The sequence below is a fragment of the Chenopodium album genome, chromosome 12 (assembly GCF_948465745.1).
Source record: "Chenopodium album chromosome 12, dcCheAlbu1.1, whole genome shotgun sequence".
Lineage (NCBI taxonomy): Eukaryota > Viridiplantae > Streptophyta > Magnoliopsida > Caryophyllales > Amaranthaceae > Chenopodium > Chenopodium album.
Genome location: NC_137845.1, coordinates 4,751,785 through 4,770,862, shown reverse-complemented (window position 1 = coordinate 4,770,862; position 19,078 = coordinate 4,751,785). Strand labels below are relative to the sequence as shown.

General features: G+C 32.7%; 1 protein-coding gene across 1 annotated transcript; it reads right to left on the bottom strand.

Annotated features, from left to right (window-relative positions):
• Positions 1 to 13,142: 13,142 nt before the first annotated feature.
• On the bottom strand, positions 13,143 to 18,310 carry LOC145571718 (uncharacterized). Its single transcript, XM_081630750.1, has 7 exons — positions 17,838 to 18,310; positions 17,158 to 17,280; positions 16,908 to 17,066; positions 15,644 to 15,805; positions 15,023 to 15,139; positions 13,905 to 14,012; positions 13,143 to 13,721 (listed from the first exon to the last, which is right to left on the bottom strand). The coding sequence occupies exons 1-7, from the start codon at positions 18,141 to 18,143 to the stop codon at positions 13,287 to 13,289; spliced, it is 1,410 nt and encodes a 469-aa protein (XP_081486876.1). The 5' UTR covers positions 18,144 to 18,310; the 3' UTR covers positions 13,143 to 13,286.
• Between the last annotated feature and the right edge of the window lie 768 nt (positions 18,311 to 19,078).

Here is a 19,078-nt window from a genome sequence, read left to right as displayed (position 1 = left end):
TGATAAGTTTGTATTCGAAAGCTCAAGAGAGATGATATTAAAAGAGTGCTTTCAACGTCCGTGTATAACAACAGTGCAGAGAGAGGAGAATTCAAATGCCCAGAAAAGCTTGTTGAGGTTGATGAAGGAAAATGTACGGAGTCTTCTGAATGGAGGAATTTGTATGTTGAGTCGGAGATGCATGCTAAAAGTGATCTTGTATTCATTGCAGCACTTAGTGTCTATATCAAGCATTTGTAATTTCTTCATCTATTGCCTACTTCGACCAAAGAAAAGATAGAGCAAAAGGCAGATCTATTCTTGTCTTCAGGGTCAAAGCAATGATATCAATGCTGAGAGAACTGAAGCTCCAGCTCTGATCTGTAGCAAGGCAAATAGGAAACTGAGTTGCTCGAATCTGAGGAAGAAAAAACCAGATTGTATAACGAGGTCTAGCAAATCCCAGGAAAGACTTAGTGTCATCAAGAAGCAGGTTGATGATTTGAACAGGAAGGGCCAAAAGCTGGTTAATGAAATTCGGGTTAGAAATATAAAAATGAAATTCAGGTTAGAAGTTGGTGCAGGAAATGGAACTTCCCCTTCAAAATGTCACTAATGAATAGGACATTGAATATTAATGACATGATAGTTTGATTACTTAAGCAGCTTAGATTTTGTTTTACTATGCTTGCTGTATGCTGTATGCACTATTTAAACCTATCATCTCAAATAGAAGCCAAAGATTTATGTTGTACTAAAACTTGCAATTCAGAAAGTAAATGACTAACTTAAGCAAATCCATCATTCAAATCTTCAATTGTCAGCGTATTTAACGATTCAAAACTTGTTCAACATCCCTTTTTTTTTGGGGGTTAAAAGATTAAACATACTTTTATGCTACATTTATTCACAATTTCACATACCAATGTACCTCAGTTTCCTAGGGGCAACCTTTATATTGACACTTGATTTTTATAGAGTAACAAATCTCAGCACTTTTTTTTTTTTTTTTACAAAGATCACTTTTATGAAATACTCTCTTTGTCCCTTAATTATTGCCCCACTTTCCTTTTTGGGGTGTTCCTTTTATTTTGCTCCATACCATTTACAGCTATAAGGACTACTATTTTCCTCTCACAAACAATGTTTTGGAGTCGAATCCTGTTCTTTCTCATCAAATTTACACAATCAAAAATTAATAAAGTGATGAATAGACACTATGGGGCAAAAATAAGGGGACGGAAGGAGTACAATAAAAAAAATACGCATACAAGAAAGATGAACAAATTTACTGAGTAAGTATTACTGAGGGTATATAGTGATGAACAAATTAGCTATAGGGACTACTATTTTCCTCTCACAAATAATGTTTTGGACCTCACCAAGCTAAGGCGTCCTATATGCCAAGTGCGGGTTTGCTCTGAACAAATTTGCTGTTATTTCCCTTGCATCTTCCTTTGGTAGGCCTTCACCCTTCTATTTGATTCTTCTCTCATCTCTGTTTGTTCTTGATTTAAGTTTTAACTGTATGTGTATGCCTGTATGGTGATGTAACAATTTTTTTTTTTTTTAGGGGATATGGTGATGTAAGATTACTACTACTCATGTTGAGTTGTTGACTTTTTGCGCAATTGAGATAATTGACCAATACCAGAGATTTGAAATCCCCTCACTATATCTATAATCTATTCTACAACATAAATAATTAAAATATGTTCAATTTATCTAGTTGGTAAAATAAAAAAGTATTATATATACCTAATATAAATACAAATAGCTTAATGCATGTATAAATATAAAGTATTAAAAGCTAAAAAATAAAAATAACCAAAATATGTATTATATATTAATAATCAATCAATATAATAATATATATTAAAAGATACACTAGTAATGATATTGAGATAGGAATGAATATTGTGATATGATATTATGAGAATAATATCATACGAGATATTATTGTGAAAATATATAGGAAGTTATTAGAGTTAAATATTCCTACTGTCTATATATATTGACGTAGCCGAATATTATGAGTGGGAAAATAATACAATGAGAATTATAGAGAAATATTTCCCTAAATTTAACAAATGACGCGTGTAAACCTGTCAATTCCTGACCTGACCCGAGCCGATTCCAATTCCATTTTACTGAGAGAAAACCCAAACCCGACCCAAATGACCCGAAATTGACCCATTTATCATGATTAGTAATGATTCCAAGCAATCCAAACCACTTGAACCAAATGACCCAAACAACCCGAAATTTAACCTGAACCCGACCCATTGACTAGGAATGGATGTGGATCTGGACCCGACCTGGATGCGTGGACCCAGATCCGTGCGGATCTAGGACTTCAAATTTTGGACTCGACAGATCCGAGTCCTGCGAAAAAAACAAATCTGAATCCGGGTCTAGGTGATCAGTTTACCCGTTTTTTAATTTTCCTATTAAAAAAACTAAAATTGTTTGTTTCTTTATTAAAAATGTTGATGATGTTAGTAGTGATAAAGATATCCCTTTCAAGAGATGGATTTTGGTATGCTCATATGGAATACATCATCGTTGTTTTTACACTTGCTCATTTGTAACATCGTACTTTTTCGTTGTTTATAACTTTTATTTCAAAATACCCCCGACGGAAGTTTGAAATGCATTTTTTGACTCAAAACATTACATTTATTCCAAAAAATTAGGAAAAATATATTGGACCTGTCGAATTCGAATCCGGGTCTCCATTTTCCAGACCCGACGAATCTGAGTCGAATCTGGATCTTAGATACAAAAACGGATCTGGATCCTCCATCCGGACCCGGTCAAGATCTGACTCGTTGTCATCCCTACCATTGACTCAAATTGACAGGTCTAGACACTATTCATCTCCTGGTATGTCCTTAATTATTATTTTTTTTATTAAAAAAATCTAATAATTTTTTTAAACAAAAAAAATCTATCAATTAAGATTACAAATCATTACAAAAACAATATTATTTTTTATACATATTTCATATAAATGTAGTAATTATTACATTTAAAATAAAAATATTTCACAAATTTTTCTAAAAAAAATTAGGCAACTATAAAAAAAAATTATAATCATATTCTTTAAAAAACTAGGTTAGGTCCCGTGTCATGCACGGTATATTTTAATATTCATTATTAACTTTGCATTATATTTAATTAAAGGAAAATGAGCCATTTAATCCTTTGTTCTTATAGATTACAATCTCCTCAAAAAGAATACTCATACTAAATAATAGAAGAAGATGATACAAATACCAAGTAAGATTTTTTGTGCCTAATTCAGTAGTTATTATCAAGTAAGTGAAGATTATATATTTTTTAAAAAAATAATTCTCAAAGATTGCGTTTTTTTAAGTAATTATATGTTGTCAAAACACATACCTTAGGTAGTCGCATATCCATTTTTAGAATGCAAAAGATCATTAATTATTTTATACACTTAACTATGAAAAATTATTAATATGTAATAATTTCCTAAAATAAATGTTTTATAGGAGTTTTTTAAAAAATAAAATAAAAATAAAAACCTAACGACACACTAGAAATTGACACGTGTCAATGTTGGTGTGTCTTTTAGTATATAGTTATTGATTGATTATTGATTATTGATGATTTGTGACCTGTTTTACAACCAGAAAAATAATTGCTCAGACTTTTTTCCTACTTTTATTTTAGTTGTGTATTAAAAGCTACAATAAAAAAATGCAAATACCAAATCAACTTATCACATACTTTTATTATTCCTCGACTAATTTATGGTTATAATATTTATTTTAATTAATAATTATAAATATAGATTATCGTGTATGGCACGAGATCTAATCTAGTTACATCCCGATATACAATGAATTACTGTACATCGGATGAATATAAAATTTACTCCATAATTACATACATAAATGGGTATTTGGAACCGAAATCGGCACGCGATGATTCTAATTCCAATTTTTAAATTTTTAAATTTAGTTGAACCAATTTCAATTTCGGTTTCGAATTTTAGGATCCAGTCCCAACCATTTTTGGATCTAGATTCGAAATTTTGACCGTATACCCAATTTGCTCACCCTAAAGTCTCCACCCCCAACAAAAAGCACCTCTTTCTCTCTCACGCTTCCCGTTTGAAGCGCACTCCACGTTCTCCACTGAGGCTCCTTCTGATATTTTTATCTTCATTGAAGCTGCTTCCGAGGTAAGATAATGGTTGCATTCATCAAATTATTAATTTCACAATCTAGGGTTTATATTCAATTTAATTCTCAGTATACTCAATTTCGGGTTCTTCTAAACTCGATTGTTGAACTACTATATATAATTACTAGATTCAATTTAGTTCCTATAGCAGTAAATTATGAGCTTAATTCGATATTTGAATCAAATTTGCCTTTTAAAATCCTATAGCAGTAAACTCCATGGATGATCGTTGATTGATTTTCAGTATACTCAATTTAGGTCCTTTTAAAATCGATTATTCAGGGATTGATTATTGAATTATGGTTTATAATTACTAAAAGTCGGTTTTGTTTCTGGAGAAGAAAATTATGAACTTAATTTGATATTTGAATCAATTTTGCGTTTACTTTAAGGATGGAACTACGAAATTGGACCTTTTCTCCGTAAAATCATGTTTCTTATGAAATTGGGACTTGGCTCCCTGAGCCTAGGGCGACTGCTCTGTTAATGTTTACGTTCTGAAAAAATAATGCTTCTATTTTTTTTTTATTTTTTTTTTTTTGGTTGTTGAAAATACAGACTGAATTCTCAAGTTTTCCCCATATACAATGTCTACGAGTAAGAAGAAATGGGTAGATGTTGAGCACCCAGAATATGTCAATTTCATGAAAAGTGTTGCGGAAGATGATAAGGATCCTTGGTATGCTGAACGTGCTAAGGAAATACTGGAATCGGATTATTGTGAGCCTCATAATCCTCATATTCCAGCATCACCTTTGTTCGAGTTGTCGTCTATCAAAATCTCCAGGGGGGATATGAATCATATGATAATGATGTTCAAGGGCTCGTTTCTAGTTGTGTAATTGAATTATATGGTCATATTAGATTGGTTGATGACAAGGGAAACGTATTTACCCTCTTCCACTTACATCATATAGATGCCATAACCGTGATTTTGAAAGATGATTTATCGGTCATCCTTCAAAAATCTCAATTAGGTATCCCTAAATGTCTTCCCAAAAACCTCCGGTTACATATTTTACTTATCGATAGGATCCGAGATGCTGTATTCTTTGACGATTGGAAGTTTTTAAATTTCTCTCGGGAAGTACATTACGACATTGTGCAATATTGCACCCTCAATTACAATGTCGAACACACTACACATAGGCTTGAAAGTTCCCTTGAAATGGGTTTTACAATATTTCATTGTGCAGTACTTGCTTGTATAACCGTTACTTTTCTTAGTGTTGGAAGTGATCAAATTGATTCCGAGAAAGTGAAATTGAAACTTGGAGCATCAACTATACTTAGGAATAGGAAAGTATTCCATGAGCTTCTTGACGAGTCTTTGAATTTAAAATTTGGGGTTCCTAAAAAGTTGTGTGTGTTAGCTATGCCAGTATACTCGCCATTACAAATCTTAGCCGATTTTAAATTCGATGGTGAAGAGACTATTGTAAGTGAATTGGAATTCATTCCAGAGGATACACGTTATTGTATTATGGAGGAGTATGAAAAGGAAATTGTTGGGCAAAAATGTCGGATGTTAGTAAGTGTGACTTGGAATCATGCTTTTGATAAGCTACCAGAAAATTATTTACGAGAGTGGGATGATTCTCCTAGTGATAGTGAAAGTGAAGAATTAGATTGGGAAGAAGAGGTTAGTTTTGAACATAAGAAGCTTTTTCCATCAGAAAATTATTTTCGTATGTTTTATTGTTGTTCCTTTTTTTTTTTTTATTGGATCTAATCTTTATTATTCTTTTGGCTACAGCTTATGGAGGAGACATCCAATGACACTGGTGTTTGTATTCAACCACGGCTACAATCATTGTGCGATCGGAAATGGTAAGTGGAAATTTTGATTTGTACGCATTGTTTGAATTCTGAATATTTCTCTTTACATATACATGTTAATTTGATATTGTTCTTTCGATTTAGAACATTTTGTAAGATAAAACACAAATTCTCCAGAGGCGGGTGTACGTTAATTAATTATAAAACGAGTTAAAGTTAATTAAAATTACTTTAAGGTTACCTTACAAAAAACTTATGATGTATTAAAATTAAAGTTACTCGTATTATTCTTCTATTAATAAAGTTTATCTTACAAAAAACTTATAATGTATTAGATTAAACATATTAGTCTAATCACATATGTATAAGAAATTACATATTAAGATAAAATTCAAACCAATGAAAACTTAAAAGTTACCCTTAAGGTTAAAGTTATAATAAAATTAGTTAAAGTTACGCTCAAACTTACCGTTTTATAATTTTTAAAAAGTTTTAATTTGATCTAATTTTGATTATTCAGGCTCACAAATTCCTGCCCCGAAGAGCTCGTGGAGTTATTTTGTGTTTCCATTTGCTCTTTTGATGACTTTGGTGATGTTTTGAGTCTCACCGGAGAAATGGATGCATATGACATCATTAAAATCAAGAATTGCTTTAGTGTAAACGAGTTGGAAGTTGGCATCTTATATCCGGAACTATCTCAATATTGTATCACAACTCCTAATTTTGGTATGTTTTTTTATTTGGAAGATGTTAAAGGTCATCAAATCAGCAGGGGATTTTTGGAATACAATGAAATGATTCTGCCCGAGTATAATAGACGTTTGTGCTCAATAGTTCCGGGTAAACATGGTTATGCGGCCGCATATTATACAATATTTCAAGATGCAACACAAGCTAGAGTAAAATTTACATTATTGATGCCTGAGAATGGAGGGGAATGTCATGTTTGTGGGAGTATTAATGGTAGGTTTAGCCACTACAATTACTCCACCAAATATGAGAAGGACTACTTTCAAAGTATTCTTTATGAAAAGGGAAAGTCGGTGTTGGTAAAGGGTGGCGATGAACTACCTTTGAGAAAATCTGTGATTGCTGTGCCATCAATTGCTTCACTTATTTTAAAAGTTGATTTGAATGTTTTGGTTAAGGGTGAGTGTTGAAACACTAAGGGGTAAGGTATCATTTAAGCCTCGAGATTGTAATATTGAATATCCCAATGAGCAACAGCTAATCAACAGTTTGAATTCATCATCAACATATCGTTTATTAGTTTCTGTGGTATGGGGGTATTAAGAATTTGTCCAGAAATTTGATAATTGTAGCATTTATTCTTAGCAACAATTTCACTTATTGTTGTTATTAGTGTCTTCTTCGCAAAATATAAGATAGCGTTATTACAAGTTTTATTTATGTACAATAATTTTCTTATTCCAGTTGCAGTTGGATTATCATTATTTGTGTTATACTCCCTCCGTTTTTAAATACTTGCTCCACTTTTTTTTTTGACCGTTTTGAAATACTTGCTCCATTTTCTTATTTGGAAAGCTTTTAAAATATTAATTCATTTCTCCCAGTGGACCCAACATGAATTAGGAACATTAGGTTTTCTCCAAAATAAAAAATCCACAATCAGGTTTTCTTTGACAATAAACTTTTTAAATATTATTTTTTTTACAAAATGGTACTTTTAAAATTTTATTTATTTTTTTACAATTTTCCTTTTACTACGTAATTTTTATCATGGGTTAGATGTAAATAAAGTAAAGTCATACTCCATAATTTTGGCTGTTTGAGCCTTTGCCACTCTTGCTCCCTAAAAAAGTTGATCGTTAATGTTTAAGTTTGAAGCGCACTCCTCGTTCTCCATTGAGGCGCCTTCTGATATTTATATCTTCCATTCCATTGAAGCTGCTTCCGAGGTAAGATAATGGTTGTATTCATGAAATTATTAATTTCACAATCTAGGGTTTATAGTCAATTTAATTCTCAGTATACTCAATTTAGGGTTTCTTCTAAACTCGATTGTTGAACTGATGAATTACGAGCTTAATTTGATATTTGAATCAAATTTGCTAATTATGAAATTGAACCTTTCTTCCTTTAAATCAAAGAGCCTAATTTTATTCGATTTTGCTTAACTATGAAATTGGACGTTTCTTCCCTAAAATCAATGAGCCTAATTTATTCGATTTTGCTTAATTTGACCTATGAAATTGGACCTTTCTTCCCTAAAATCAAAGTTCCTAATTACCTTTTTAATGTTTAGATGAATTATGAAAATACCCGTCTCAAGGATGGGCCTACTCTGTTAATGTTTTAAGTTCTGAAAAATAATACTAAGTATTTTTTTTTTTTTTTTTTTTGTTGTGAAATTACAGTTTGAGTTCTCAAGTTATTCCCATATACAATGTCTTGGGTAGATGCAGAAAACCAAGAATGTGCTAATTTGATTGGAGAGATTGCACAAGATACAAATGAGGATCCTGAATGTGCTAATAAAACAGTGATATCAGATGGTAGGATGCATTTTATTCACGTTATAGCATCACCTTTGTTCGAGTTATCGTCTATCAAAATCTCAAGGGACTCGTTTTTAGTAATGGATATGAAAAAGAGATATGGTAATGTTGTGGACGACAAATGTGTGATTGAATTATATGGTCATATTAGGTTAGTCGATGATAAGGGAAATGTATTTACCCTCTTCAAGTTGGATCATAAACATGCCAAAACCGTGATTTTGGAAGATAGTTTTTTTTGCTCATCCTTGAGAAATCTCAATTAGGTACCCCTCGATGTCTTCCTAAAAACCTCAAATTACATATTTTACTCAAAGATAGGATTCGAGATGTTTTATTCTTTGACGGTTGGAAGTTTTTAAGCTTCTCTCGTCAAGTTCATTATGACATTTTGCAACATCTCATCCTCGATTACAATGTCGAACGCACTACACGGAAATTTCCTAGGCTTGAAAGCTCCCTTAAAATGGGGTTCACAATATATCATTGTGCAATACTTGCTTACATAGGCATTACTTTTCTTAGTGTTGGAAGTGATAATCAAATTGATTCCAAACAAGTAGAATTAAAACTTCAAGCATCATTCCAACTTAAGAATAGGGAAGTATGTCATGAGCTTTTTGACGAGTCTTTGAGTTTAAAAATTGGGGATCCCACTGAGTTGTGTATGTTACCGGTGCCAGCATACTCGCTATTAGAAATCCAAGCCAATTTGAAATTCGATGATGATGAGGATATTGTTAGTCAATTGGAATTCGATGCTAGGGATACAACCTATTTTCCTGTGAATAAAAAGGAAATTGTGGGGCAAAAACGCCGGATGTTGGTGTGGGTGACTTGGGAACATCCATTTGATAAGATTCCTGAAAACTATCTACGAGAGGGAGATGATGCTCCTTCGTCTATTGATAGTGAAAATGAAGAACTAGATTGGGAAGACGCGGTAAGTGATGAGAAGCCTTCGCGTAAGAAGCCCTTCCCATCAAGTATTGAAAAGAGATTACCTCTCTCTACACGAAAGAGGCTTGAGGTGGGTTTATTTACTACTTTTGTTTCATATTATTTGCAATTGGAAATACATTTTTTACTCACATTTTATGTCATCGTTGCAAATAATATGAAGCGGAGATAGTATGTTTTCTTCATGTTCCATTACTACTTTGCTAACTTTTTATAGGATCTGATCTTTATTGTTCTTTTTGCTACAGCTCGCAGAGGTAAAATCTGATGAAATTAGTTATTTTATTCGACCACACCTGCAATCATTGTGCAATCGAAAATGGTAAGTGGAAATTTTTTTATGTCATTTTTGTATTTTACTGTACATAATTTTGCATATTTATTAAAAAAATCAATATATAAATAAAGCTGTAACAATGTTGGACTTGTGTAGTGTTCTTTGAATTCCAGATATTTCTCTTTACATAGACTCCCTCCATTTCATGTTGTTGTGAAGTTTAACAACTATAATTCTTTATTTTGTAGAAACAGTAAAATAAAATTTTGAAAACTTATTATGGAATCTTATCTTCCATTACCATATTCTGCATTGTATTATAAGAGTAGAACTGTGATAAAATAATATTGTTTACTTTTATACGTGGGAGATGTGAGTTCAAACCTTTTTATAAAATAAAATATGTAAGAGTTAATTTATAGGTATTTACTTGCAGTGTAAATGAGATTCTTAGTGGAAAGTAAGTCCTTTTTTTTTTTAATTATTTTAGTAAAAGAACATAGTATTGTTTAGGGACAAGAATGTTGTTTATAGCTAAAAGTCAACCCTTGTGTTAAGGTATGTAGAGGTTGCAAATGTGTTGTGTTAAGTTGTTTAATTGAATGTTTCCAATGTGTTACACCTAAATAGGTTAGGAATCCTTTACATTAACCCGTTTTTTTGTGTTTCGTGTCATGCCTTGTACCCTCTCTAGTCTCTATCCCTCTTTACATGCTTCATTTGACTTTTCACAATATTCAAGATGTGTCTTAAAACGTATCCATTTTTTAAGTGTAAATTTATAAACTTGATACATGTAAAAATTATAAAAACTTGATACAAAAGTTGTTCTTTTGAAGTTGTATATGAAGTTGGCTTTATGTCATTATGTTTTCCCCAACTTGGTTATATTTAATTGTGGGTTTATTAGTTTTTGTAAACATGAACTTGCAGATATGATACATTTTGGTATGATTTTTTTATTTTGGCTAATATAATGGATTTAATATTGGACTAGCATATGTGCAATCAAATTACTTTTTATCTAGTGGTCACACGCTAATTATTTACGATTTGATGGAAAGTCGGCCATATTTTTTCTTTGTGCGTATTTTATGTTATTCTATTGAAATTGAATCCTTATCCATAAATTTTTACTTGTAATCCAGAAATATATCAATTACAATGCTTTGACATTATCTTTATCTAAAAGTAATATGTTCAAATTTTGCTTACATGACAGTATGGCTGTATGGGCAGCATGACTATGCTTAGTTATTGTAGTATAAGACGGCAACACCAACTTGTGAATTATGTGTTAGCTATATGATAGATGGGTTGTTTGATTTGGGATTGTAAATTTAATTTTGATTCTCAGGGTTGTAAATCTTCGGCCCGAAGAGCTTGTGGAATTATTCAGTGTTTTCATTTGTCCTTTTAATGATTTTGATGGTGCTTCAAGAATTGCTGGAGAAATTGAAGTGTATGAGAGAATGACGAAGTTGAATTATTTTAGTTTAAACGAGATTAAAGCTGGCATTTTATATCCGCATGTAACTCGTAAGTGCCTCCCTTCTCCGGAATTTGCTATTTCTTTTCATTTAAAGGATGATAAAGGCCACCAAATCAGCGAAGGATATTTGGAATATGATGATGGAAAAGTTGTGCATAAAGTTTACACTGATGCATGCAAATGGAGTTGAATATTGTGTTAGTGGGAGTATTCATGGTAGATATAGCAACTACAGTTACTCCACCAAATATGTGAAGGATTACTTTCAAAGTATTCTTTATGAAAAGTCCGACAAATCAGTGTTTGTTAAGGGTGGTGATGAATTACCTTTGAGAAAATCTGTGATTGCTGTCCCATCAATTGCTTCACTTATTTTGATAGTTGACTTGAATGTTATGGTTGGTGTTAAGTGTGTTGGAAATTTAAAGGGTAATATAACATTTAAGCCTCGATTTTATGATATTGATGAATATCCTAGGGAGCAACAGACAATCAGCGGGTTGAATTCATCATCAATGTATAGCTTATCAGTTTCTGTGGAGTGGGAATATCCCGAATTTTTCCGGAAATTTGGTGATTGTAACATTTCTTCTTAGCAAAAGTATCACGTATTATTTTTATTAGTGTCTTCTTCTTTGTAACAACTTTAAGTTAGCTTTGACTTGTTACAAGTATTATTTATGTTATTACACCGTATGTACTTATAGTTTTCTTGTTTTCTTCAGTTGAGTTATTGTTTGTCTTTTTTGTGCCAATTATGGATTAGATGAAAATCTTTTCAACACTATATTTTTTGGGGCAAGTATGGGTTATCTACTTATATGAAGACCTTGTTGGTGAGGGTTTAGAGTTTTCGTATTCTGAGTTTTTATAGAATGGGGATATTTACAAGTTTTATAGGCATTTTCAATTAAAAAATTAAAAAAAAAATAAAAAAATAAAGTAGAAATGCTTTCATTACTAGCTCCGTTGACAAAGCCAATGGATGTCCTTTAAAATTACAATTTAAAAGAAAAAATTTGTAAGTTTGATCAAAATAAATTTATATGAGAAAGGTAAGAATAATTGGAACTGTACTAATAGCATAATATAAATGAGAATTATAAATTATACCCATATTCAAAACCAATCCAATACACAAAATAGAGGAAAATAATGTACCAAAAACAAAGTTTGCGCATGCATATGTTTTGAAAGGACTTTCTTTTTTTGACAAGAATGAAAGGACTCTTAAGTATGACTTAGAGAAGCAAAAGAATAAAATAAATGGGAGGTAATAATTATTCATTTTACTGTATATAATCAAAGAATTATTGATGTAAATATTATTTTGTATATTAATTGGTTGGTTGGTATTGTAGTGTAAAAAAATTCTTATAAACTAAATTGCAAATTATTGTGTTTACTAAGGAGTTACAATATAAGCAAAAATTAAATAGAGAAGTTATTCAGTTTTTTCGCGTAAATAACACCTTATAACAAGGAGGTCATGTCGATGAAGAGTTCTTCAAACTAAACGTTACTAAAAATGGATGATGAATTGATGACACATAGCATTCACGTAACACCAAATCATATTTAATTTTAATATAAAAAATTATAGCTAAATAGATACATAAGTTTCTTCTTAAATTTTTATGTTGTTTTGTTACATAATCATTCACTCATCTTTGCTTGGATTTGTGTTGAAAATTTTTCGTGTATGGGTATAAAAAAAAAATTAGAGAGTGAGTTGAGCTCAATTGGTTAGAGCTTTTTACCCAATTAGAAAAATCCTGAAATCTATTCTTATTATCCGTCCTCGAGGCTCTCTAAATATAAAAAATAAAAATAAAAAAATGCAATAGACGACACAAAACCTTGCTTCCACAGTTCCACGACCAAAATTTCTGAATTGTTATGGTTAATGAAACGATAGTTGTAAATTTGGATAAATATAATTGAATATAATATGAGATCTATGATACTCCCATTGCTAACTGCTGATAAGGAAACATCTAGATGGAAAAAACACATACATATCAAGATAAATTTAAGCCCAATACAATTGTTATACTTGCTACTACCACCAATTGTAGTTTCTCCTCGTTCCATCAGTACTAGAGTTACCAAACCTTGACGCAGAAAATCTATGTGGATAATGATTTGAATATCCTTGTTTAATTGGAGTACCAGAACTGAACTTACTCCGTCGCTTTGAAGACTGCGTGTTTGAACCTTGACCACCCGCAGTCAAACCAAATATCTTGTGCTTCTTGTTTGGTGCAGAAGGAGACCTCCAGCCATATGAGCCATTTTTAGGGGGCAGATCACCTGGGTGATCTGTCATCCAGCCACTCCTCCGGTTAGATTTGCTCGACCAGGTAGGACTTCCGTTGTCAAATCTCTTATGGGTATTGCCAAAATCATGTGGGGCAGATTTAAATCCTTTGCTGGTCTTGTAGTCACTAGGGTATTTCTTGGTTGGAGTTGATAAATCACGAGTTCTTTTCTTCGCCTATGACCGCATAAGAGAAAATAAAACTTGTCACTGATGTCCAAATCATCATTATAATAATATTAAGGTTATAGGATTCAAATAAAGCAACAGAGATGAAGGGTAGAAGGTTGAACTTATTCCAGGAATAGGCAGTTCAATTAAATCAAATCAGTGAAGAGCCAATGCAACTAAAGAAAGTACCTTAGAAGAATTTGTGCATTCACGAGCAAAGTGCCCTTCTTCACCGCACTTAAAACATGATGTGGGTGTACCTGCAGATGATGTCTCTCCCCGTGATCCTCTGCATTCCTGCAAAGAAAATAGTCAGATCCACATGCAACTAGAAAGGCATCCTCCAAATTATAAAAAATTAGACCTCAACACTTAAGTAATGGATGCAATATAACCCCAAAAATGATGAGTACTGAAGTAACATTTGCAATGCGTATTTGCAGGACTGGCCTATTCAGTGTACAGGACAACTTTAAAAAGCTAAGGAAGTTTAATGTTACCCCTTGAGAATCAAACTAGATCTCAAAAGCAAAGCAAAAGAATTAAAGCAACTTGTGAATATCAGGCAAATCAATTCCTGACGCTATTAAGCTAAACTCCTGTATACATGAAGAAGACGCTTGTTTTTTCTTGCCTTTGTAAATAAAATCAGGAGTAATTCTTTAGCTTGAGCTTTCTTACTTTTATATCCTGCTAACCTAAGGCTTGTGTTCCATCAATGTCCAGGATTCGCTGATTATATAATTCATATCCTTATAATCCTCCACTTCCTCCTTTTGTAAATAAGTGAGACTCTTGGGTGTTTTTCCAAGTATTTTCATCACTTACGCTTATCCTTCCGTTAATATATACAACATTCAAGTTTATTAACAAGCACAGAAAAATGCAAACTCAAATTTCTTCTTAAGATTCTAGTTGATTAAGGGTGTATGAGAATGTTACCCAAATATGACTTTAATATTGGAAAGAAAAAAGCCTATAAGCATTATGAAATAGAGAAAGCATCAAAAAATAAAATACTAGAACACTAATGGCAGTTAGATAAAAAGCAGTATAATCAGCATAACAACGATGAAGTACAAGATTATACAGAAATGACAAAGTGCCAAAGAGGCAAAGAATGAACATTAGAATAGCAAAATATCTGGGCAAGGAAACAGAACCGTAGCAAATTTTGAAATAACATTGAACAAGGTCATGAGCCCCAGCACAAAGCATTACTCCCACTTTTCACTAATAATAAGTCATCAGTTGGACCAAAAGTAGTGCATAAAGCATGATGCAGATTAAGAGAATAGAAACAATACCTGTCCATCATGTCCTGACTGACCACATTTGAAACATGAAGCTTCACTCAAAAGAGCATCATAATAGTCCACACAGCAAAGATGTCCAAATCTCTTGCAAACATAACACTGAATTTCCTGGTAACATTTATAACCAATAAGTATGGTCAGGAAGATACTATCTAAAAAAGACAAGCACCCCATCACAAATAAGATTCCCATTTGCATTCTCCATAGTAATCTATGGTTATATTTACCCAAATCCAAAGTTCAGAATAATTCAACAAATAGTTTAGGATTGAACTATGACTCAACTCTTTCAAGCGCAAAGTCTAAACTACATAAACTTAGTCCGGTCTCAATTTTAGTCATAGTGCAAATAAAGCACAATATTAATGTGATTTTATTGACTTGTCTATGCAAAGAAATACTTTATTAAGCTAACACAAAGAAGAAAACATTTCAATGAAATACTCTTTTAACTTTTTTAAAAAAAATTAGTCCCCTGAAATTTCCATTTTCATTTCCTAGTATGATTGCTTGGTCAGCGCCTTTTTTACAAGTAATCCTTTCCACTTTTCATTGCAGAAATTCAGCTGGAAAAAAAAAAAAAAAAAAAAAAAAAAAAAAAAAAAAAAAAACCTTGAGATCATCAGGTAAGTAGGCACTGTTGCATGAGGACATGGAATGAGCAGAAGCACCACATTTTAAACACAAATCTGAGGCCTGAGAACTGCGCTTAAACTTTTTAGGACAATCTTTGGCACGATGACCCTCTCCCTTGCATATGTAGCAATCCTTTCCCTACATCATTGCACACAGAAATTACAAACATCGTTGTGAAAACTTCAAACAGTACTAGGAAGGACAAAGAAACTTCTCAACATAGCCCTGAAAGTGATAGTTGTCCGTCTTACTATAGGTAGAGTAAAGACATGACAGCTTCAAGACCTTAATAGCTCAACAGGTTCAACAAATACAACTTTTAAGTAAGCCGTGAATAATGCAGGCGGGATAAAATTATGAGGAAGCAAGAGAGTTGGAGCTATATCCATGGGTAGCTGTATTTCAGACATATACCAACCTTCCAACTAATCATAGGCAGAAACAGAATCATATCCTCAGAGTCCCTATTCCCTAACAGGTGTAAGAGTATAAATTATAATGGGTAATGATGGTTGATTTACAAAAAGGGGACATGAAAAATTGGACTTTAGTGCACCTTCGAAGGTAAAGAACCTCCCATGTCACATTAGAATTCAGTTGAGCATAAAACCTTCGAGTTCCAGTAATATGTAGCAACCAAACATTGCAACATTTCTGTACTTAAATGAATTTACCAAGTCAGCTTACAACCAACCAGACAATCAAAACAGAGTAGCTCCTATGATGAATCTATTACATATTACTAAAGACGAAACCAAAAGGACACTTGGCAATATTTCATTAAAAAATTTCCCTCCAAAAGTATTTGCCAAAAAAAAAATAAAAAAAATCTTACACTAAATAAGGACTGTATCAAAATTATTACATTTGCTTAAAATAAAATCTAAACTAAACTTTCTAAAACATTAAATTATTTATTATAAACAATCGTGCAAATGCACGGGGTTTAACCTAGTAAGAAACTATATCAATTCCTAGTAGATGACTAGATTGAACTGTTAAACCCATCCTAGAAATAGATTAATTTTATCAATAGACAAATGACAGCTATAGATACTAAAATATCCAAACATTTAGGCTATTCAACAGACTTCAGACATAGCAGAAAGCATCAGTAAGCAAGCTTGCCTCAGCTTATATGAATATCAGGAACACAAATTCAGTTACCTGGCTTATAAAAAATGGAAGAAGCTAAAAAGTACAAATACAATCATATTCTTAAAGTTTCCTCTCTATATACCTTTTGACATTGTTTCACCTCGTGCTCAAGACTCCCACATATAAAGCAAGGCTTCTTTCTCCTAGCTGACGTGCAATTAACTGCTGAATGGCCATCCTCACCACAATTAAAACATGCTCCCCAACTCTTATCTGGAGGGTCAAAATATCTTGGTCCGCGCTGAGGGGATAAAAAGAGACATACGAAACTAAGCCTTTACAGTAAATTTTACTTCCGAAAATGGGCATTCAGGGCCAGTAATCACACTCACAAGAAGCTTTCGTAGAACAACATTATTAGAATTGGAGTTGTCAACACCATCTGATTCGGATAGCTTAACCACTTCCGCATCGTCTGTTGGCTCCACATTATCTTCCTCCTTCATCGATGTGACCTAGAACAATATAATCAATCAATCAATCAGAAAGCACATGAAACATGACCTGAATTCACAAGATATAACTTTTCTATAAACATTGCTTACATAACATGATCCGCAAAAATTTCAAAACCAGAAATCTCATCATCATCTCAGATGCTATGACTATCACAACTATAACAAGTCTTCTGAATATCAATGAGACGACAATTAACATCCAAACTCATGGGTTTATTTCACCAACATGGAGCATAGCCTTGACTTTATAATTGAGTTCCATTAGTCGCTCTATACTCATAAAGATCACCCTTTTTATAATCATATCGAATATTAAACCAAATAAACTTGGTAAGTGTTGCCCTATCAAAGCGAATGCAACTGAGCTTGACATCAAAATTTCAACCAACATTGATACAAAAGTTCATCAATCTATCATAACACATAATGCACACTACTAATTTATACATAATTCAAATATCAATCATAAATGCGAAAATATGCAATAACTATATATTAATTTACAGGTATATATATTCAAAATAAAAACTTTAGAGCATGGAAAACTACTTAACCATATGAATTTCAGTCCCAACTTTTTTGCCCTTGTTTTTCTTCTTCTTCTTTTTCTCTTTCTTCTCCTTCTTCCCGACGATTTCCGACGCTACCAATTCAGTGGTGACGATATCGTCGTCACCTGCAACATTGGCGGCGTTGGAGGCGCGTGACATAGCCTTCTCAACAATTTTGAGGCTCAAATCTTCGTTAGCTTCTTCATCGTCACTATCAATGAAGACGAACGAAGATTTACGACGAGATTTATGGTGTTCTTCATCTTCTGAGTATTCCGACTTCGATCTCGATTTCGATCGCTTCCCCATTGCTAGGGTTTGCAGAAACCCTAAACCCTAATTTGGTGATTATCGATTGAATTCAATGAATTTGGGCAGTTTTTTCTATTTCAATTGATGTGTGACTGAGTGAATCAGTTGAATAGCAGCAGCCTGCAGAAATCTAGGGTTTGTGCGATGTCACGTCTCCGAGTGGTATCTGTTAATTTTCTAGGACAGTTAAAACGAGTTGAAAGAGTGGGTTGTTTTACACTTTTACTTGATTGGTTGATTTGGAAAAATTCAATTACGTTAAACTACTCTTTCTCGGTGTACTTTGTATAAATAACGGAGTACTTATAATACGCATACGGTGCAATGAATGATTTAAAAAAAAGACAGATGGTATTCAAGGACACATTTATATTGGAAATTAATTAAACAACTTAACAAAAGAAATAAAATTAAGCATTGCAATTTGACGACTTTGCTTTGTGGATACTTAGAATATCTCTTTTGTGGATCTTATACGATAAGTACATTGGTTAAATGGTTAAGAAAACACGATCAATTTGTCAACAATACTGACAACATATGTATGCATATCAGATCAATATGGAGTAATATTCAAGCAATACGCGTGAAATTTTTTATAATGGGCAATGAAAACCAAAACGTTGCACAAGTATGAAGTAACGCCAAGTTTGGTAATTTGCCTTGAGATCGCCAAATAGTGTGTTCTGTAACGTATATGTTTAATTTCGACCTTTAAGTGAGGAAATATATTGTATGTGAAACATATTAATAAAATTTAGCTTTCGGTTGACTCCGAGGCAATTGCTCGTATGTTGTTGGAGGATGCGCCTCCTCACTCTCCTTATATTCAAATCATCCACAAATGTTATTCACTTATCTCGAGACAGAGTTGGGAAGTGTTGATGGAATACTACTATAAAGAAGCTAATCAAGCAGCGGATTGGTTGGCT

Excerpts from the sequence above, each read along its gene's own strand:
- LOC145571718 (XM_081630750.1), bottom strand. The coding sequence starts at position 18,143 with ATGGGGAAGCGATCGAAATCGAGATCGAAGTCGGAATACTCAGAAGAT. Across the intron at positions 14,013-15,022 it reads AGTCAGGACATGATGGACAG|GAATGCAGAGGATCACGGGG; the intron begins GTATTGTTTCTA and ends TTTTCTTTGCAG. Across the intron at positions 13,722-13,904 it reads AATGCACAAATTCTTCTAAG|GCGAAGAAAAGAACTCGTGA; the intron begins GTACTTTCTTTA and ends ATGCGGTCATAG.